The 21,952-nt window shown below is 44.3% G+C and overlaps 1 protein-coding gene across 1 annotated transcript in view; it reads left to right on the top strand.

Moving 5' to 3' along the window:
* LOC125456585 (uncharacterized) overlaps positions 1-15,278 on the top strand; it is a 52,573-nt gene extending 37,295 nt beyond the window's left edge. The window contains exons 30-37 of the mRNA XM_059654612.1: positions 780-886; positions 4,093-4,252; positions 4,530-4,627; positions 5,173-5,332; positions 6,385-6,491; positions 11,490-11,649; positions 11,959-12,068; positions 15,002-15,278. Coding sequence (XP_059510595.1) covers positions 780-886; positions 4,093-4,252; positions 4,530-4,627; positions 5,173-5,332; positions 6,385-6,491; positions 11,490-11,649; positions 11,959-12,068; positions 15,002-15,006 — 907 coding nt within the window. The 3' untranslated portion in view covers positions 15,007-15,278. The remainder of the gene's footprint in view (positions 1-779; positions 887-4,092; positions 4,253-4,529; positions 4,628-5,172; positions 5,333-6,384; positions 6,492-11,489; positions 11,650-11,958; positions 12,069-15,001) is intronic.
* Positions 15,279-21,952: the final 6,674 nt, after the last annotated feature.

Below are 21,952 nucleotides of genomic sequence, written 5' to 3'. Positions count from 1 at the left end.
AGAGAAATAGTCGCACGCGTTGGTAGTCATCCCATCGAGACAGCTTCACCATTCTTCCTGTTTGTGATCTCTGTTTGAGTTCAACAGAGATTTTATTGCAACACTGTAATGTCCTCAGATCTTTAATGTCTAGAGATTTTCATTTTGAGTATATTTAATTGTTGAACCTGAAAAGATGTGTGCGTGATGAAATTCCAAAAGGATGTATTTGGGTGCGATGCTGTCAGGATAAGTGATGACATGTTGGGCCAAAGGGCATGTTTGCACATTCTACGGGCTCATGTCCTCCTCAAAAGGTTAACGAGAAAGTATGTGAAGAGGAACTAGTTGATATAGACACAGCCAGAGAGAGATTGAGAAATGCCGAACCTACAAGCGACGTGATATGTTTTCTGGGCCTGTAATGGCATCGTGGTAATATCACTGGAGTAGTAATTTGTAAAATCCAGCATCAAGATGTGAGGAGAAGAGTTTGAAACTTAGAATGCGTAGCAATGCAACTTCAATTTGATAATAAATCTGAGGAAGAGCCTGATGTGGCTCACACAGCAGAGTGGAAGTGTCCCTACTCCAGTGACACATCCGACATGATTCAGAGGAATGTCATAACATTCCTTGAGCAGGTTGATCAGAAAGCGTCTGAAGAAGAGGTTTTCAATCTTATCCTTGCACCAATCCAATCTCAGTTTTCCCAAAACAGCAGCATAGAATGATCTGTCCATTATGAATAAGACATTTCATTACGGCATCACTGACTTTCCTTTCTCACCATCTTTCAGGTTTTATTGTTATTTGAAGAGGACGACAACAGGGCAGCCAAGTGTGAAATCTAATTTACAAAACGTTGTCTCAGGATATTCTCTGAGAGATTGCGGGACACAATCCTGTAAGTAACAAAGATAACACGTTGACTGCGAGAGTATTTTAGCCGACTCTTCTCGTCCCTAGAAGTGAATTGGAATGGGCAGAACAGGAAATAATCAGGCAGGTTGTCAGTCGAGAGATACAGCCACCTCTGCGATTACGTTCTGGGCTGAAATCTCTGGGCTGAGTGACTGTCGTAATCTGTCACAAAATGAGCTCGTTATCTGTTCATTAACTACGAGTTCAGGGCCTCAGGCCTCACTGCCTGAATGAGCTTCCTTCTCTGTCGGTGTGAGTAATGACAGCGACTGCAATTGGAAAATGGGGCGGTATGCGAGACATTTTGCAGGGTTCCTCCATTCGCCCCCATCGATGGCACAGCTTTAAGCTTGTGGACTGACTGCTTGAATGTGACTCCAACTTCTAGATCGTCCCCAAATCCATCACTGACCTTCTGTTGGTGACTATCTTCACGGTGTGTGTTCAGACAGCAGCCTGGGATTTGAAAACGTCACAGTTGGGAGCCTCATGTGGGACGTGATGTCTCAGCCACTGGACCTGATTAGTCTAGAACCTGACAGTGCAGCCCCCTGATTCCCCATGTGCAGTTGACGTGGCAGGTTTCCCATTGATGGGCACATGAGGAGTTTGCTATTGACAGCATTGATGCCCCCTAAATCTTTTCTCTAGATATTAATTGAACGGCAGTGCCATTTCCTTGCAACTTGTTTTATATTTCACTGATATATGTTTGTTCTGATTTTTGTTTTCAAGAAATAACAAGGTTTTTTTCACATTGGATCTTGCATCTTTGCAGTGCATTGAGGGAGGACGGAAAGCAGGAATCCGTGCAGAGCTGGCTGCATTAGATAAGCATGTTGTGACCTCAACATATATGAAGCAGCTGTATGCACGAGTCCAGGGAATGCAAAGAGTTCAGGAAGAATTCGTCAATGTAAAAGACTAGAAATTATGTTTGTGAGTTGATATAGTAGCCGCACAGTGGTAAAGATATGGTAGCGTGAAGGAGAAAAACAGAACTGTTTGGAGCTTGTTGAAAGGGGATGGAGATGACGACGGGAGCCTTGCACCTACATATTGACTGTAAAAGTGACATGTACAGAGGATAGCTTCTGGGGTGGACTGGAGTCAGTGGATAGTGGATCTATTATTGTCCAATGAGTTCTGGTTCATTAATGATCTCGAATTGAAAGTAGCAAAGATAGAGTCTAGTTTGCAAAAATTGTTTGAACATTAAAATCGTTCAAAGGGAGAGAGAGAGAGAAGAAAACTGAAATTGACACATCGTTGCAGCATCTGTGGAGAGAAATCAGAATTCACTTTTTGGGTGCCGTGAGCATTCTTGAGCTTTTCCAGCAATTTCTGTTATTGTTTCTAACTTCCAGCTTCCACAGTTTGATCGTTGTTGTGTTGTGGGAAAGAGACTTGAGTTCGAGATGAGCTGAGTTCCGTAGTGCAGAAATCAGAGAAGGTGAATATCCATGTGCCACAAGTAGCGAATGAGGCTAAAAGAAAGCAGGCATTTAGCACGAGAGGAATCGGATATAATCACTAGCACGTCATTCCTCAGTTGTAAAGACAGTGGTTAGATGACAAGTGTGAAAATGCGTAACATGTAATGAGAGGGAGGAGGCAAATGGATTGGAAACGGTTCAGAGAAGGTTTACTTAATAAATACATGGACTGGGTGGGTTGTCTCGTTGTTAATGTTGGACCGGTCAGGCTTGCATCCGATGGAGTTTTGAAGAATATAAGGTGATTTTGTGTCGGTGTGTGAAGAAGTGAAGATCTATGGGAGCCTGAAACAAATAGCATTCTGAGAAGGCAAAGTGTGAAGCTGGATGAACAGAGCAGGCCAAATAGCATCTCAGGAGCCCAAAAGCTGACGTTTCGAGCTCTCTGATGAAGGGTATTGGCCCGAAACGTCAGCTTTTGTGCTCCTGAGATGCTGTTTGGCCTGCTGTGTTCATCCAGCTCCACACTTTGTTATCTTGAATTCTCCAGCATCTGCAGTTCCCATTATCTCTGATCAGCAGTCTGAGACGGAGTCATTTCATCCACATCATGCAACTATCGAACTGAACCATTGTCCTTTACAGATATTCTTGTTTGCTTGAATACAGCGTTCAGATCAGTGTCTTACATTAGACATGCTTTTTAGGAAATGGTGAATGAAAAGACAAAGTTGCCTTGCATCTTTAACTGAGATGCGTGCTCAGGTGAACTCAACCTTGAGGTTTGATTTATGTAAATGTTTGAGCCCCCATGGAGTGTTAAACATATGGACAAGTTGGAGTGTGGAGGGAGAGTATTCAGCCTGTGTCTGTCTGTTTGTTTTGTTTCATTGGGGAATTGCTGGACATGCCACAATGCCTGTTTAATTCTCTTGCTGCACTGGTACCCTCCCGTTCATTTTGATATTGACAAACGTGTTTGGTCTCCACTCTTCACTGTATTTTGTGTCAGATTTTGTCTTGGCATTTGACAAACTGATTGATGTTGTGAAAATGTTGAGGAAAAGAAACTTTGTGAGCCTAACGGTCTCTGAAGATGGTGCTTTCCTGCCGATTCCCCTCCCAGCCCGAACATGAGGTCAAGCCGTACAGACAGGGCGGGAGGACAGAATAATCCGCAAGTGCAGAGCCGATTTCAGAGCCAGTTGTAAAAGCATCATCCGATCATTTAATGACCACAATCAAAAATAAATGACTAACGTGAGGAATGCAGAAAGCATGCATGAGCATATGGAGTGGTTATATTGGAAGCGAAAACATTGATGATTTTCCTTGCCTGTTCCTTTTTTACAGTTTAACCTAAATTGAAGTTTTAGGCACTCGTTCTTGACTATAATGAGGAAACTGGCCCTTAATATATCCGAGTAGTTGGAGCACAGCAGAGAGGGTCTGAGTTTTGTTCCGTGGCTCATTTGGTCACTTGTTTTCTTACAAGACATGTGCAAGAATTGTGATTTTAGATCATCACGTTTTGCTTCTGCTGTGAAATCCCGCTTTATATCGCATGTTAAACTCAGCATATTGAGAAATGTAGCCCCGGTGCTCTCAGGAAAATGAAGCCAATTCGATTGGGGCAGTGAAGCTATATTAAGAACTTGTGCCCCGCATTCACGTAAGCTTTGTAAAAGATCACTTTATTGCTATTTGTTGCTGATTTGCAGTAATTCATCAATTCTGTTTGGCATCATTTCAGCCTGTTTTGAAACAGTTTATGATGGTTTGGACTTTCCGGGAAATGACATCCATCAGTCTGTGGTGGAGAATGAAGAGAGTTGTCAACGAAAATGTACAGAGGAACCTGACTGCCAGTTTTTCACCTTTATAAAAGAAGAATTTCACAATGAACCACAGCGGTTAGTCAGTTGTTCAAATCTCCTTGTTTCTATGAGGAAACATAAATGCTTGCCTGTACGAGTGCACCTTCTCACCATTCGTATGAAACAATGTTCCATCCATTCTATTTCATCATTTTTAAGTGATCAATATATACCACTTCTTCACATCTGCAACAAGCAGGCAGAGCATAATTGACCCAGTAAGAGTGACGGGGATAGCAGGCTGAAGTAGAGAAGGTTTAATGCTGGTTGAAAGTTCATTATTTTTATTAAATGTTTCTTTTATTCTATGTAGCTTGATTTGCTACCGCAAGAAAAGTGAAAGAGGGACTCCAGCAAGAATAACAATTCTTCAGAATGTGGTATCTGGATTTTCTTTAAGGAGATGTGAAGGTTTGTCCCAATTGAGATTTCTGTTTTGATTCACGAATGGATGTCTGTAGAAAGTAAACCAGGGTTGGCCACAATGTACGGGTCTGCATTGCTGCTGCTTCCATTGGTGAACGCCGGAGGCCAACTAAAGAACTTAGTGGAGGACGATACTGTAGAAATATTGCCCTCACCCCAACGATGGGGAAGCCCAGTACTTCCCTGCAAAGGCTACGGCAGCAGCAGTTGAAGCAATATTCTGCCAGAGGTGCTGAGTGGATGATCCGTGCCAGATGCCCCAGAAGAACCAGCATCAGAGATGCGAGTGTTCAGCCAATTGAGTCACTGTACGTGTTATCAGGAAACTTTGAATGACTGGTTACGTCAAATGCCCACGGGGTCTCTCGAGATTGTGAAGACATGTGCTCCTGAGAGAGTAAATGCTAGAAACTTCAGGATATTGTTGAGCACTGGGTTATGGAAATGATTGTGGGCCTGATTAAAAACGTTCACGCTTTTGTAACTAATTCTGATAAACCGCTCATGAACACAGAACAATTTCATTACAGGATGTGTACGTGAGCTGCTATCTGACGTAGATTTTCCTGGAAATGACATTGAATCGGTCCTTGCACCAGACGTCCACTACTGTCAAAAAGTGTGCACTGAGGACAGCAGGTGTCAGTTTTTCACTTTTTTGACAAGTGGTTGGAACACTGACAATCAAAGGTAAATGTGTCAACATTTCATTGAGAATTAGAGGCAGAACATGGAATAGTGGTGATGAGGTTAGATTATAGCAATGTTTATCCATACATGGTAGTACTGTGTAGGATTGGAGCAGCTCCTTACAGCAGTCTAGTAAAGTGGAAATTTCATATTTCCTCAGTAATGTTTGTTGTTGCACCCTTTGTGGTCATTCAAACTAAATGTGAATCATTGATTTGGGTCATAAAAGCACATTTATTTTCCATTAGATCCTCACAGATGGTTATTAGTGTCAGAGAAATAGTCGCACGCGTTGGTAGTCATCCCATCGAGACAGCTTCACTATTCTTCCTGTTTGTGATCTCTGTTTGAGTTCAACAGAGATTTTATTGCAACACTGTAATTTCCTCAGATCTTTAATGTCTAGAGATTTTCATTTTGAGTATATTTAATTGTTGAACCTGAAAAGATGTGTGCGTGATGAAATTCCAAAAGGATGTATTTGGGTGCGATGCTGTCAGGATAAGTGATGACATGTTGGGCCAAAGGGCATGTTTGCACATTCTACGGGCTCATGTCCTCCTCAAAAGGTTAACGAGAAAGTATGTGAAGAGGAGCTAGTTGATATAGACACAGCCAGAGAGAGATTGAGAAATGCCGAACCTACAAGCGACGTGATATGTTTTCTGGGCCTGTAATGGCATCGTGGTAATATCACTGGAGTAGTAATTTGTAAAATCCAGCATCAAGATGTGAGGAGAAGAGTTTGAAACTTAGAATGCGTAGCAATGCAACTTCAATTTGATAATAAATCTGAGGAAGAGCCTGATGTGGCTCACACAGCAGAGTGGAAGTGTCCCTACTCCAGTGACACATCCGACATGATTCAGAGGAATGTCATAACATTCCCTGAGCAGGTTGATCAGAAAGCGTCTGAAGAAGAGGTTTTCAATCTTATCCTTGCACCAATCCAATCTCAGTTTTCCCAAAACAGCAGCTTAGAATGATCTGTCCATTATGAATAAGACATTTCATTACGACATCACTGACTTTCCTTTCTCACCATCTTTCAGGTTTTATTGTTATTTGAAGAGGACAACAACAGGGCAGCCAAGTGTGAAATCTAATTTACAAAACGTTGTCTCAGGATATTCTCTGAGAGATTGCGGGACACAATCCTGTAAGTAACAAAGATAACACGTTGACTGCGAGAGTATTTTAGCCGACTCTTCTCGTCCCTAGAAGTGAATTGGAATGGGCAGAACAGGAAATAATCAGGCAGGTTGTCAGTCGAGAGATACAGCCACCTCTGCGATTACGTTCTGGGCTGAAATCTCTGGGCTGAGTGACTGTCGTAATCTGTCACAAAATGAGCTCGTTATCTGTTCATTAACTACGAGTTCAGGGCCTCAGGCCTCACTGCCTGAATGAGCTTCCTTCTCTGTCGGTGTGAGTAATGACAGCGACTGCAATTGGAAAATGGGGCGGTATGCGAGACATTTTGCAGGGTTCCTCCATTCGCCCCCATCGATGGCACAGCTTTAAGCTTGTGGACTGACTGCTTGAATGTGACTCCAACTTCTAGATCGTCCCCAAATCCATCACTGACCTTCTGTTGGTGACTATCTTCACGGTGTGTGTTCAGACAGCAGCCTGGGATTTGAAAACGTCACAGTTGGGAGCCTCATGTGGGACGTGATGTCTCAGCCACTGGACCTGATTAGTCTAGAACCTGACAGTGCAGCCCCCTGATTCCCCATGTGCAGTTGACGTGGCAGGTTTCCCATTGATGGGCACATGAGGAGTTTGCTATTGACAGCATTGATGCCCCCTAAATCTTTTCTCTTGCTATTAATTGAACGGCAGTGCCATTTCCTTGCAATTTGTTTTATATTTCACTGATATATGTTTGCTCTGATTTTTGTTTTCAAGAAATAACAAGGTTTTTTTTCACATTGGATCTTGCATCTTTGCAGTGCATTGAGGGAGGACGGAAAGCAGGAATCCGTGCAGAGCTGGCTGCATTAGATAAGCATGTTGTGACCTCAACATATATGAAGCAGCTGTATGCACGAGTCCAGGGTATGCAAAGAGTTCAGGAAGAATTCGTCAATGTAAAAGACTAGAAATTATGTTTGTGAGTGATATAGAAGCCGCACAATGGTAAAGATATGGTAGCGTGAAGGAGAAAAACAGAACTGTTTGGAGCTTGTTGAAAGGGGATGGAGATGACGACGGGAGCCTTGCACCTACATATTGACTGTAAAAGTGACATGGACAGAGGATAGCTTCTGGGGTGGACTGGAGTCAGTGGATAGTGGATCTATTATTGTCCAATGAGTTCTGGTTCATTAATGATCTCGAATTGAAAGTAGCAAAGATAGAGTCTAGTTCGTAAAAATTGTTTGAATATTAAAATCGTTCAAAGTGAGAGAGAGTGAGAGAAGAAAACTGAAATTGACACATCGTTGCAGCTTCTTTGGAGAGAAATCAGAATTCACTTTTTGGGTGCCGTGAACATTCTTGAGCTTTTCCAGCAATTTCTGTCATTGTTTCTAACTTCCAGCTTCCGCTGTTTGATCGTTGTTGTGTTGTGGGAAAGAGACTTGAGTTCGAGATGAGCTGAGTTCCGTAGTGCAGAAATCAGAGAAGGTGAATATCCATGTGCCACAAGTAGCGAATGAGGCCAAAAGAAAGCAGGCATTTTGCACGAGAGGAATCAGATACAATCACTAGCACGTCATTCCTCAGTTGTAAAGACAGTGGTTAGATGACAAGTGTGAAAATGCGTAAATGGGGAATTGCTGGACATGCCACAATGCTGTTTAATTCTCTTGCTGCACTGGTACCCTCCCGTTCATTTTGATATTGACAAACGTGTTTGGTCTCCACTCTTCACTGTATTTTGTGTCAGATTTTGTCTTGGCATTTGACAAACTGATTGATGTTGTGAAAATTTTGAGGAAAAGAATGTGGAAAACGGGCCGGTGGCCATTGTGTCCCATTTGACCACGACCTCACCTTGGCCCATCAAGCCACTGTCTCCCACACTCTTTATAACCTCATTGCTTCCAGTGTCTACCCCTCTACTGCCTCCAGCCATATAGTCCCCCTCCCTGCACTGCCCGTTTCTATCTGCTGCCCAAGATCACCAATCCCAATTAGCCCAGCCCACCCTTCATCTTTGCACAAGCCTGCCCCACCGAACTCCTCTCTTCCTACATCAACTCCATTCTCTCCCCCTTGATCCAGGATCTCCCCACCTACATCAGGGTCACAAACTACACACTCGATCTCTTCAGAAACCTCCAGTTGCCTGGCCACTCGTGCTTCATTTTTACCATGGACGTGTTATCCCAGTAAATGTCCAAACCCCACAAGGACAGCCTACTGGCCCTCAGATTTTTCCGGTTCAACAGACCCATTCAGTTACCCTCCCCACCGATGCTCCAAGACCCCTTACTGCTTCGCTGAATTAGTCCTCATCTCAATAACTTTTCCTTCAATTCTTCCCACATTTATTGAATCCAGGGGGTTGCCATGGGCACTCGCATGGGCCCCAGCAACGCCATCCTTGCTGTTGGTTGTATCAAACAGTTCCTCTTCAGTCCTCACACCGGTACTGTCCCCTTACTTCTCTGCCATCACATGGATGACTGCATCCCGCACCCAGGCTGAACTGGAGCACTGAATGGAGGTGAGGGTTCACTAACAGCTTTCACCCCGCTGTCAAATTCACTTGGTCTGCCTCAGACACCTCCTTCCCTTTCCTTGTCCTCTCCATTTCCATTTCTGATGACAGCTTATGTACCATCATTTACCTTAAACCCACAGACTCCCATAGCTCCCTAGACTACACCTCCTCCCATCCTGTATCCTGTAATAACTCCATCCCATTTCCTCAATTCTTCCATCTCCCTTGCATCTGCTCTGATGAGGAGAGAAGGAGACGAGATGATGCTCCATTCCTAAATCTCCCAGATGCTGCCTTTTACAAAAGAATGCTCTTTCCCCCCCTTCTGTCATCCAAACTGCCTTGCACCATGCCTCCTCCATTCGCCACTCCATAGCTCTTAACCACCAAGACCCCTCCAAATATAATGAAGATAGTGTACCCCTTTTCCTCACTTTCCACTCTACCAACCTCCATATCCAACGTATCATCCTCAAACACTTCCACCAACTTCAACTAGACCCCACCATCTTCCATTCCCCACCCCTCGCTGCCTTCCACAAGGACTATTCCCTTTGCCACTTCTTAGTTCGTGCCACACTCCCCACCAACGACTCCAACTCACCCGAACCTTCCCCTGTAACCATAAAAGATGCAACACCTGCCCACACACCACCTCCCTCACCTCCATTCAGGGCCCTAAACGGTCCTTATAAGTGAGACAGAGCTTCACTTGCATCTCCTCCAACCTAGTCTTTGCATCTGGTGCTCCCAATGTGGTGTCCTCTACATCAGTGAGACCAAACATAGTCAAGGTGACTGTTTCACTAAGCATCTCTGCCTGGCCCGTAACAGCCAACCTAACCTCCTGGTCACTGCCCATTTTAAATCGCTGTTCTACTCCCCCTCCAACATGCCTATCCTCGGCCTCCTCCAGCATTGCAGCGACTTGGAACACATATTTGAAGAAGAACACCTTAACTTCTGCCTGGGCACCCTACAGCTCGGAGAGCTCAACATTAAGTTCTCCAATTTCAAATAACTTTCCCACCCATTCCCCCTTGACCCCCTAGCTCCCTCTCCAGCCCCTTATCCTCCCTTCCATTCCACCTTCTGACCCTGTCTTCCCATTGACCACCTTGATTCATCCATTCTATCAATCAACCAGGTCATATCTACCACCAATATTCACCTATCACCACCAGTCCCCTCCCTCAACTATTTATCTGCAATTCTCCTACTCCCACATCCAGGCCTGAAGAAGGGCAATACCCGACACATTGAGTGGTCCTTTCTAGGTGTGGCCTGGCCTGCTGTGACCTTCCAGCCTCCTGTTTGACTCTCCAGCTTGACAAACCGATGACGCTTCCTGCAGCTGTGGTCATCCAGATTATTAGCAGCATTTTAAATTTCTCCACATTCTGCAGGCTGGACAATACACAGGACTGAGCTCCCAGCCATGCATTTATTTAAAAAAAAGTGTAGAAAGTTGAAGCTTCCATTAAAATTAAGCAAAAATGGTTGTCTTTCTTTAATGTAGCTTCAATGTTGATAAAAACAACCTACACACGACCTACCAATCAGCTCAAACTAATCGGTTCACTTTCAAAGATAGTAGGAACTACAGACGCTGGAGAATCTGAGATAACAATGTGTCGAGTTGGATGAACACAGCAGGCCAAGCAGGAAGAGCATCCTGCTCCTCTGATGCTGCTTGGCCTGCTGTGTTCATCCAGCTCTACACCTTGTTATCTCAGGTTCACTTTGAAGTCCTGGTGATGTTCTTGTTTGGGTTTAACAGCTGCTTCAACTGAGCACAATCTGGCTTTTACCCCCTCAGCCTTTTCTCAGGAAACTCTGCTGCTGCTGGTCACTCTAAGCTTTGCTGTACTGCGCTGCCATTTTGACTGGCTCTTTAGTTGATTGTAGAGTAGAAAAATCTTATCCTTACTCATGTCCCAAGTCCCAGCCAGGTCTGTTCTTCTGGTCTGCTTCCCAGTGACACTCATCTGGGGCTCAGTCATCAATTTTCTAGCATAATTTTGCCTTTTGACACGACAAAAAGTTGCACATGCTTCAAGAGCCAAATGGTCTATTGATGTTCCTAATTGGTCTGCATATGTATCAGTACGCTGGATTTTTTGTAGTTTTCTACCCACAGTTACTGGTCTCTGTCTTGATGTCATGATCTTATTTTCAGACTTGATTTATCTTTGTTCCACTATTAACACATCATTTGGCCCGATTGTCTTTTGTTCCATAATAATGATATTTAATCTTCCAGTTGTCTAACATCTTCCTTTGTCTGCCTGCTCTTCCTCATTTCTCAACCATGTTCAACCAGTCAATATTCTTCTGTTTTCAGTTGTGAAGAATTGCCATATTGGATTCAAAACATTGTCTCTGTTTCTGTCCCACAAAGATGCTGTTGAGTACATTTTGTACATTTTGTTGATAATTGTTGTTTTGCGATAATTCATTAATTCCGTCTCCCATCATTTTCAGCCTGTTTTGAAATAGTTTATGACGGTTTGGACTTTCCCGGAAATGACATCCATCAGTCTGTAGTCGAGAATGAAGAGAGTTGTCAAAGAAAATGTACAGAGGAACCTGACTGCCAGTTTTTCACCTTTGTAAAAGGAGAATTTCACAATGAACCACAGCGGTTAGTCAGTTGTTCAAATAACCATGTTTCCACCAGAAATTAAATAAAACTTGTCTTACAAATTGTTGTCTGCACCCTCCCATCCAATAATATTTTTTATTTTTAATTTTTCTGCCAATTTGTATTCAAATTTTTCAACATAAAGAGATATTTGTTGAGAAAAAATGTGACCCCTTACTTACATGACAAACCGAGGGAATTAAGTTCAATGAATATCAGCAACAAAGGAAATAGGCGTGATTTGGATGTGGTAAATAAGTATTTTTCAAACCCCATAATTTGCCTGTAATGTTTCTGTGATTATTGTAGTTATCTTTGCTACCGCAAGAAAAGTGTAAGGGGAACTCCTCCAAGAATAAGTATTCTTCAGAATGTCATCTCTGGATTTTCTCTCAGGGAATGTGGAGTCAATAACTCAGGTAATCCTAACATACATTTTTCGGTTTGATTCTGAAAATAGTGGTGTAGAACGTATAGTTTTGTCACTATACTTAATACATCTTTATGTTTCTGGTTAACAAACCCGAGTTATTCCAGGAACTGAGCGACTTGATAATAGAAACTCCATTATGTAAGGTGGGCTAAAGCAAGGAGGCAGATCCTCCATGAGCTACCACTCTTAGTGTGAGGATTTAACTTGCATTAACAGTGTCATTCTGTCACACAGTCCAGCCAGCTGGCAAACCAAGCTAGCCAACCCCAAATGAAACTCACTGTTGAACGTATGCATTGATTGATGTCCATAAATTTTAACAATAGAAGATTCTTTCTGATACTAGTTGGGAGAGCCTGTACCCTTAAAGGTGCACATTAGGACCTGTCACATGTCTGAAGTACTGACCATGTAGTAATTATTCTTGAAACTGTCTTCAACTCTAACCTATTTGGGACTTGGTATATTTATGATCCTAAGTATTTGGCTTAACAGTTAGCCACTCAAAAAAAAATTAAAGACCGTAAAAGCCACTCTAACTCCTGAATTCCAGCCCCAGTGTGCCCACCTGGCAATCCATGTCTTTATTTTCCTGCCACCATACCATCTCGCACAATGGGCACCCAAACTCTTTCAAACATTTTTTGCTCCTCAGACTCATTTTGCATCCTAATCTTTCTCCCGCTCACCTGTAGCTCTACTCCTTATCTGTCTACTTCTCAAAGTACCTGCTCAGCTGCCTGGCACTATTGCCCTTTACCCATTTGTTACTTTACCCCATTACTCACTTGCTACTATGCCCACTTACCCACCCATCCACTGCCCTACTCTTGCTTCCACTTACCTTCTTACCAATTGGTTTCTCTCAGGAGCTGGCAAAGTGCCTTTGGGGCCTTTAAAACACTTTGTTTAATGGAATACAGCAGCTAATGGCTTTAAAAGGGGTCGTGTTATGGTCTCTAATGCTGATCCTGTGCCGAGTGGATTCTTAGCCAATTTCCCACATTGCAGACATCCAAAACAGGCCAAATGTGGAAACCTGGCTATATAAACTTCTGACAGATGAACAGGCAATCTTAATAAGATTAGGTTGGATCTGTTCCATTTGTAATTTGGAAGAATTACTGCAATTTATCGTGTGAATATTTCAAGGAAGAAATTATTCCATGCGATAAGTCCTAACCTTGTATAGGCTAGCCAGTGGCAGGGTTGAAAGTTGTTTATTGCAGATATTTGAGAAGATTCTGATGGGATATGACAAGGTTGACCCTTGGGCAATGTTTTAGTTAGCTGGATTGGGAGAACACGAGGTCACAATCTCAGTTTGAGGAGTGAAGCATTTTATGTCAACAAGAACTTCTTCACTCAGACGATTGTGATTCTTCAGAAAGTATCTCACAGAGTTGTTGATGTGTCAGCATTGAGTACATTTCAGGTTGAGTGTGATACATTGTCTCTTAGAGGCACAATGTAAGACTAAGAATAGTCACACTGGAATCAATGTTAACTCTGTTTCTCTCTCCATAGATGCTGCCTGATCTGCTGAGTCTCTCCAGTGTTCTCTATGTTTATTTCAAATTTCCAGCATCCGTTGTATTTTGCCTTTATTGGCATGTACTGGTGTGATGTGGTTTTGATATGATTGGATTTGGATTTATATCGCAAATGAGGACGATACTGATTATTGAGGAATAGAGGTTTTAAAGCATAAAAACAGGTCCTTTGGCCTAATGGCTGCGCTGGTCATTAAAAATCCATCAATTCTAATCCCATTTTTCATCACTTGCCCCATAACATAGTATGCTATGGCATTTCAAGTGCTCATCTAAATAGTTCTTTCGAGTCTTGAGCGTCCCTGCCTTTACCACCCTTTTAGACAGTGAGTTCCGGATATCTAAACCCATCTGGGTGAAAGAATACTTTCTCAAATCCCTCTAAAGTGGCTTTTCCTTACTTTGGTCATCCCGTTGGTCTGAAATCTGGCACCAGTAGTTTTCATGACCGTAAGACCATAAGTCATAGGAGTGGAAGTAAGGCCATTCGGCCCATTGAGTCCATTCCGTCATTTAATCATGGCTGATGGGCATTTCAACTCCACTTCCCTGCACTCTCCCTGTAGCCCTTGATTCCTTGTGAGATCAAGAATTTATCAATCTCTGCCTTGAAGACATTTAATGTCCCGGCCTCCACTGTGCTCCGTGGCAGTGAATTCCACAGGCCCACCCACGCTCTGGCTGATGTTTCAATGCTGACTCAGATTACTACATACTGTCTCTTTGCATCACTGTGTGTATTCGTATATAAAATCCATCTGAGCATTATATTGTCTCATTTGTTTTTTTCATTTTCAGACAGTTCCTTCCCCTCCCCAACACCCCACTCTCATGTTCCCCAACATCTCCACACCCTGACAGTGCCTGTCCCCACCCTTCCCGACACTCTCAGTTCCTGTTCCCTGCCTGAACGCCCACCCTCGCAGCTTGTTCTGTCCCACCTCGTGTGTACGCAAGCTTAAGCTCATACCCGCTGCCTCCTCACCATGTTCCAGAATCCCACCCTTCCCGTGAACCACATCTACATAGCTCCACACCCTCAGCTCCTGCTCTCCCAATATCTTACCCTGACTCACCCAGCTTAGGGGTCCTGCACCTCACTGTCTGCCTTCTCATCTCCTGCTCTATCCCAACCTCTATTTTCTGTTTCTTTCTGAGTGCAGTATGAAACTAAAATGAAAACACATCTGAACCACTCATTCATTGGTAAGTGATAATGGGTACTGCAGATGCTGGAGAATCCAAGATAATAAAATGTGAGACTGGATGAACACAGCAGGCCCAGCAGCATCTCAGGAGCACAAAAGCTGACGTTTCAGGCCTAGACCCTTCATCATTCATTGGTGTGTTTTTCATTTTGTTACAGAGTAAAGATTTGATAAATTATTGGCAACTCACATTTTCACCGGTGGACAAGTTAACAGCCAATCACGTTGCGCTATATTTGTATCTGCTTAGAAATTACCATGAAGATTAAACTCACCAACAATTGTCTCTCGCTAATGAGGGAGCAGAACTATGGTCTTCGGGGACTATTAGCAACTTTACTTTAACATTTGTATACAATTGATTCTGATGTGCACTTTTTTGATGCTTTCTTTGCCAGGTTTAATCATAAAGCAATAAAGACATTATGTTAAGTATAGTGGGTGCAATGTTTCCATTTTATCAAAGAGGTGCTCAGTGAGTTATGCCACCTATTAATATAATCTTGAGCCTCAGAAAATCACTAAATCTCATATTTTGCTGGTTTTAAATATTTCAATGACATTTCCTTCTTGTGCACTACCTGAAAAAATATTTTGGACATTTATTATCTCAAGTTAATTTACCTGATAATCCCTTGGCCTAGCAGTTATAGGCACTAAACATGACAGAAGAAATCAGATTGTTTGTGGTAACATTGCACTGGGGTAGTGTACTGGAAAACAAAACTCACTATTGCTGGAGATGTCACAAAGCATATACGTTTTATAAAAATACATAAAATTCTCTAGAAAGCACAGACCATTTATTGTATTTAAGAAGAACTACTATTCATTACAAAAAAACAGTCTAGTTAAAATTTCAAAATTGTGAACAACACTATGAACTAGCAGTTAAAACCCTAACCACCTCATAAACTTCCCCGAACATGCATTTAGATATCCACAATGAGACATGCTAATGTTGGTTTTATGCATGCAGTGTAGTTCAATGGTCTCTGTTCAGATGGTTTACTAAAATAATCTTTTAGTCTTGCCAGGACTGGCTGCTTATCAATCTCTTTCTTTCCTCAAGTATTTTGCATCTACTTGCAGGAGGCACAGAGCAACCAACTCACAAATTATAAAGTCTCAGTCTTGTTGGTTAAAAGCTTACAGCAACTGGTGAAGGGAATAAAGTGATATTTGAGGCTACAGGGATTTTAGTAAGGAGAAGAGGACAGATCTTTCTTTCCAGAAGGCGTGATGACTTCTGAGCTGAGATGACTGACCTCCAGCAACCACAATCATCTTCCTATGTGTCAGGTATGAGTCTAACCAATGAATAGTTTTCCCAGATACCCATTGATTCCAGTATTGCCAGGGCTTCTTGATGTGGCCTTGATGTCAAAAGCTGTCACTCTAATCTCACCTCTGCAATTCAGTTTTTTTGTCCACGTTTGAACCAAGGCTGTAATGGAGCTGAGTGGCCCTGGCGGAACCCAAACTGGGCGTCACTGAGCAGGTTATTGCTGAGCAGATACTATTGCCGGAATGTTGTCAGGGCCGGTAGCCTTTGCAGTATCCAGTGTCTCCAACTGTTTCTTGATATCACATGGAGTAAATGCCATTGGCTGTAGACTGGTATCTTCAATGTTGGGGATCAGCGGAGGAGCCGAGATGGATTATCCACTTGGCACTTCTGCCTGAGGATTTTTGGGAATGCAGTTTTATCTTTTGCACTGATGTGTTGGATCATTGAGGATGGGGGTATTTGTGGAGCCTCCTCCTCCAGTGAGTTGTCTAATTGAACACCACCATTCATGACTGGATGTGGCAGATCTGCAGAGCTCAAATCTATTCTGTTGGTTGTGGGATCGTTTAGTTCTGTCTATCAGTTATGCTGAGCGATTCCAGAAAAATGAAAAGATACATTTTTTACAGTGATGAAGATGGAGCTTAACTTGCCCAATTGAATTAGGCTTCTGTGGATGGTTATACCCCTCTGAGTGCAGATTTGCTTTTTTTATTTAACTGCGTCCCAGCTTCTGCAGGTCAGTCCTCTGAACGTTTACTTCTACAATTTTAAAACTGTCAAATTAAATCTGAGGTGTAGCCTTTTAAGAGTTGGTAATGTTTTGGATTATTAACCCTTTCACTGAGGCAAGCTCAACTCTGTGAGCTGTGTTTTTACCCTCATTGTAACAGTACCTAGCAGGTAGACAGGGTGGTGAAGCAGAAGTTTTGTACACATGTCTTCATTCATCAGAACATTCACTGTGGGAATTGGGAAGCCATGCTGCAGTTTTACAGGATGTTGGTGAAGCTACTTTTAGAATACTACGTTCAATTCTGGTTGCCCTTCTACAGGAAGGATGTTGTTAAGTTTGAAAAGATGATAAAGATGTTGCCGGGACTGGAGGGCTTGAGTCATAGAGAGCGGTTGAATAGGCGAGGTCTTTTCTCCCTGGATCGCTGCAGGCTGGGGAGCGACCCTATAGAGGTTTATAAAATCATGAGGGGCATTGATAAGGTGAACAGCCAAGGTCTTTTTCAGGGGTGGGGTATTCCAAAACTGGAGGACATTGTTTTAAGGGAAAGGAGAAAGAGTTAAAAAGGATGTGCCATTACACACCTCCTATTGTTCGTCATTAACAGTCCTCATTAACAACTATTCACCCTCCCAGCCAGATCATTATCAACTCCTTTGCCTGCCCAACTGTTCTTCTCTCTCTTTAGGCTCTATCCAACGTTTACTCCCTACTTCACCACCCCCCCCCCCCCCCCCACCATTTTCTGCATATAAACCAATGTTTTCCCAGCCACCATCAGTTCTGAGGAGGGGTCACCGCACCTGAAACGTTAACTCTGATTTTTTTCTTCACAGATGCTGCCAGACTTGCTGAACTTTACCAATAATTTCAGGGGCATCCAGCCGGATCTGAAGAATTACCTAGGAGGCGCTGTTGTTCAGGAGAGCACAGGAAAAGCTGGAGGGAGACCCATTTCCACGCCAAAGTAAAAGTGAAGGGAACATCCTCCAAAACAAATACCAGCAGTGGACACCACAAGGGCTGTACTTGTGAAGCTCATGTGGAGTTATTTGCTGCTAAATCAAATGAACAGGATCACATTTTCACTGAAAACACTTCCAGCAGATTAAGGGTTAAATTGCTCCAAGATGAGAAACAGGATGTAGGCCCAGATTGTTCGAAGGTTACAAATTTAATCAGAATCCATTATTTCAGGAAAATCACAGTTGCACCAATGACTTGTCTTGAACTGTTTCATTCACGGATTATACAGGTGGATAGTGAAGTGTTAAAGCTAAATGAAAGCAGTTTAAAGATAGTAAGAACTGCTGATGCTGGAGTCAGAGATAACACAGTGTGGAGCTGGAGGAATGCAGCAGGCCAGGCAGCATCAGAGGAGCAGGAAAATTGATGCCTCAGGCCGGGATCTCTTTTCAGAAAAGTAGCTCAGTTTGGTGGTCTGAAAACTGTCTATCATCAGAGCAGTTCTATGGAGCAGCCAGGAGGTGGAGCCAACAGGAGCTACAGAATCTCTCTTACCCTGTGGGTGACAAACTGGTTATAAATTGCATCAGAGATAATGGGAACTGCAGATGCTGGAGATTCCAAGATAACAAAATGTGAGGCTGGATGAACACAGCAGGCCAAGCAGCATCTCAGGAGCACAAAAGCTGACGTTTCGGGCCGAGACCCTTCATCAGAGAGGGGGATGGGGGGAGGGAACTGGAATAAATAGGGGGAGGCGGACCGAAGATGGAGAGTAAAGAAGATAGGTGGAGAGAGTGTAGGTGGGGAGGTAGGGAGGGGATAGGTCAGTCCAGGGAAGACGGACAGGTCAAGGAGGTGGGATGAGGTTAGTAGGTAGCTGGGGGTGCGGCTTGGGGTGGGAGGAAGGGATGGGTGAGAGGAAGAACAGGTTAGGGAGGCAGAGACAGGTTGGACTGGTTTTGGGATGCAGTGGGTGGGGGGGAAGAGCTGGGCTGGTTGTGTGGCGCAGTGGGGGGAGAGGATGAACTGGGCTGGTTTAGGGATGCAGTAGGGGAAGGGGAGATTTTGAAACTGGTGAAGTCCACATTGATACCATATGGCTGCAGGGTTCCTAAGCGGAATATGAGTTGCTGTTCCTGCAACCTTCGGGTGGCATCATTGTGGCAGTGCAGGAGGCCCATGATGGACATGTCATCAAGAGAATGGGAGGGGGAGTGGAAATGGTTTGCGACTGGGAGGTGCAGTTGTTTGTTGCGAACCGAGCGGAGGTGTTCTGCAAAGCGGTCCCCAAGCCTCCGCTTGGTTTCCCCAATGTAGAGGAAGCCGCACCGGGTACAGTGGATGCAGTATACCACATTGGCAGATGTGCAGGTGAACCTCTGCTTGATGTGGAATGTCATCTTGGGGCCTGGGATGGGGGTGAGGGAGGAGGTGTGGGGACAAGTGTAGCATTTCCTGCGGTTGCAGGGGAAGGTGCTGGGTGTGATGGGGTTGGAGGGCAGTGTGGAGCGAACAAGGGAGTCACGGAGAGAGTGGTCTCTCCGGAAAGCAGACAGGGGAGGGGATGGAAAAATGTCTTGGGTGGTGGGGTCGGATTGTAAATGGCGGAAGTGTCGGAGGATAATGCGTTGTATCCGGAGGTTGGTAGGGTGGTGTGTGAGAACGAGGGGGATCCTCTTGGGGCGGTTGTGGCGGGGGCGGGGTGTGAGGGATGTGTCGCGGGAAATGCGGGAGGCGGGGGCGGGGTGTGAGGGATGTGTCTCCATCTCAGGCAACCAGCTTGTAACTGATGTCCATTTCAAGCCCACCGACTCCCACAGCTACCTAGAATACACCTCCTCCCACCCACCCTCCTGCAAAAATTCCATCCCCTATTCCCAATTCCTCCGCCTCCGCCGCATCTGCTCCCACGATAAGACATTCCACTCCCGCACATCCCAGATGTCCAAGTTCTTCAAGGACCACAACTTTCCCCCCACGGTGATCGAGAATGCCCTTGACCGCGTCTTCCGCATTTCCCGCGACACATCCCTCACACCCTGCCCCCGCCACAACCGCCCCAAGAGGATCCCCCTCGTTCTCACACACCACCCTACCAACCTCCGGATACAACGCATTATCCTCCGACACTTCCGCCATTTACAATCCGACCCCACCACCCAAGACATTTTTCCATCCCCTCCCCTGTCTGCTTTCCGGAGAGACCACTCTCTCCGTGACTCCCTTGTTCGCTCCACACTGCCCTCCAACCCCACCACACCCGGCACCTTCCCCTGCAACCGCAGGAAATGCTACACTTGTCCCCACACCTCCTCCCTCACCCCCATCCCAGGCCCCAAGATGACATTCCACATCAAGCAGAGGTTCACCTGCACATCTGCCAATGTGGTATACTGCATCCACTGTACCCGGTGCGGCTTCCTCTACATTGGGGAAACCAAGCGGAGGCTTGGGGACCGCTTTGCAGAACACCTCCGCTCGGTTCGCAACAAACAACTGCACCTCCCAGTCGCAAACCATTTCCACTCCCCCTCCCATTCTCTTGATGACATGTCCATCATGGGCCTCCTGCACTGCCACAATGATGCCACCCGAAGGTTGCAGGAACAGCAACTCATATTCCGCTTAGGAACCCTGCAGCCATATGGTATCAATGTGGACTTCACCAGTTTCAAAATCTCCCCTTCCCCTACTGCATCCCTAAACCAGCCCAGTTCATCCCCTCCCCCCACTGCACCACACAACCAGCCCAGCTCTACTCCCCCACCCACTGCATCCCAAAACCAGTCCAACCTGTCTCTGCCTCCCTAACCGGTTCTTCCTCTCACCCATCCCTTCCTCCCACCCCAAGCCGCACCCCCAGCTACCTACTAACCTCATCCCACCTCCTTGACCTGTCCGTCTTCCCTGGACTGACCTATCCCCTCCCTACCTCCCCACCTACACTCTCTCCACCTATCTTCTTTACTCTCCATCTTCGGTCCGCCTCCCCCTCTCTCCCTATTTATTCCAGTTCCCTCCCCCCATCCCCCTCTCTGATGAAGGGTCTCGGCCCGAAACGTCAGCTTTTGTGCTCCTGAGATGCTGCTTGGCCTACTGTGTTCATCCAGCCTCACATTTTGTTATCTTGGTTATAAATTGCAATTTGGAATCCCAAAAATTTAGGTTCCTAGTTTTTGCTGTTAGGAAATGTCCAAAGGAACCCTTAGATAACACATTATTAAGATTTAGAATTGTTATAAATTTTGGAAATCAATATTATTCTTTATGTTGGACATTAAAAAGAATGAATTTTATTTTTTCTTGTTCTTTCACAGGGTTTAGACACTTTAGCAAGGCCAACATTTGTTGCCCAGCATTAAGGTGCCTTAATCTGAACAGCCAGCCTGGATAAGGATGTCATATTACTTTCCCGAAAAGAGATTTAAAAAAAAAGTTGATGACAATTTCATGGTCACCATTATTGAGATCAACTTTATACTATGGATTTATATCAACCACCCTGCCTCAAAAAAGCCAGACCAAATAAATATAGTCCAAGTATAAATATTTGAGCGTGTGGATTTTGTTTTCATACCTGTCACCCTGTAGTGAAATGTTCCAAAAGTCTTTGTGCTGTGGAAGGGTTGCGATGATATGCTGTGGTAAATGTGAACTTTTGAATTTCATTTGCTACACTCACAATTTCCACTTTTTAAAAATGGCTGTTTCACACCAGAAGTCATAGGAATGGAACACCATCCATGGCTGATCTGATAATCCACAAACTCATTTTCTGTCATTTCCCCAAAATATTTGATTCCTGTATGATTAAACATCTGTCCACCTCAGTCTCAAATATACATCATGATCCAACCTGAAGAGCCGTGAAAAATATCTATAGGTTCCCTAAACCTTGGGAGAAGAAATTCCTCCTCTCTATGTTTTAAATGTGCCACCCTTTACTGTGAGATTATTCCCCCAATCCTCAACACCCACTCAAGGGGAAACAATATCTCAATATGTATCTTCAAATCTTCAAATTTCTGATCCTGGTTGGAAAACCAGGCTCTGACATGTCCAAGTTCTTCAAGGACCGCAACTTTCCCCCCACAGTGGTCGAGAACGCCCTTG

The sequence above is a fragment of the Stegostoma tigrinum genome, chromosome 1, assembly GCF_030684315.1.
Source record: "Stegostoma tigrinum isolate sSteTig4 chromosome 1, sSteTig4.hap1, whole genome shotgun sequence".
NCBI lineage: Eukaryota > Metazoa > Chordata > Chondrichthyes > Orectolobiformes > Stegostomatidae > Stegostoma > Stegostoma tigrinum.
The sequence above is the reverse complement of the archived record's forward strand: the minus strand, read 5'-3'. Positions and strand labels throughout refer to the sequence as shown.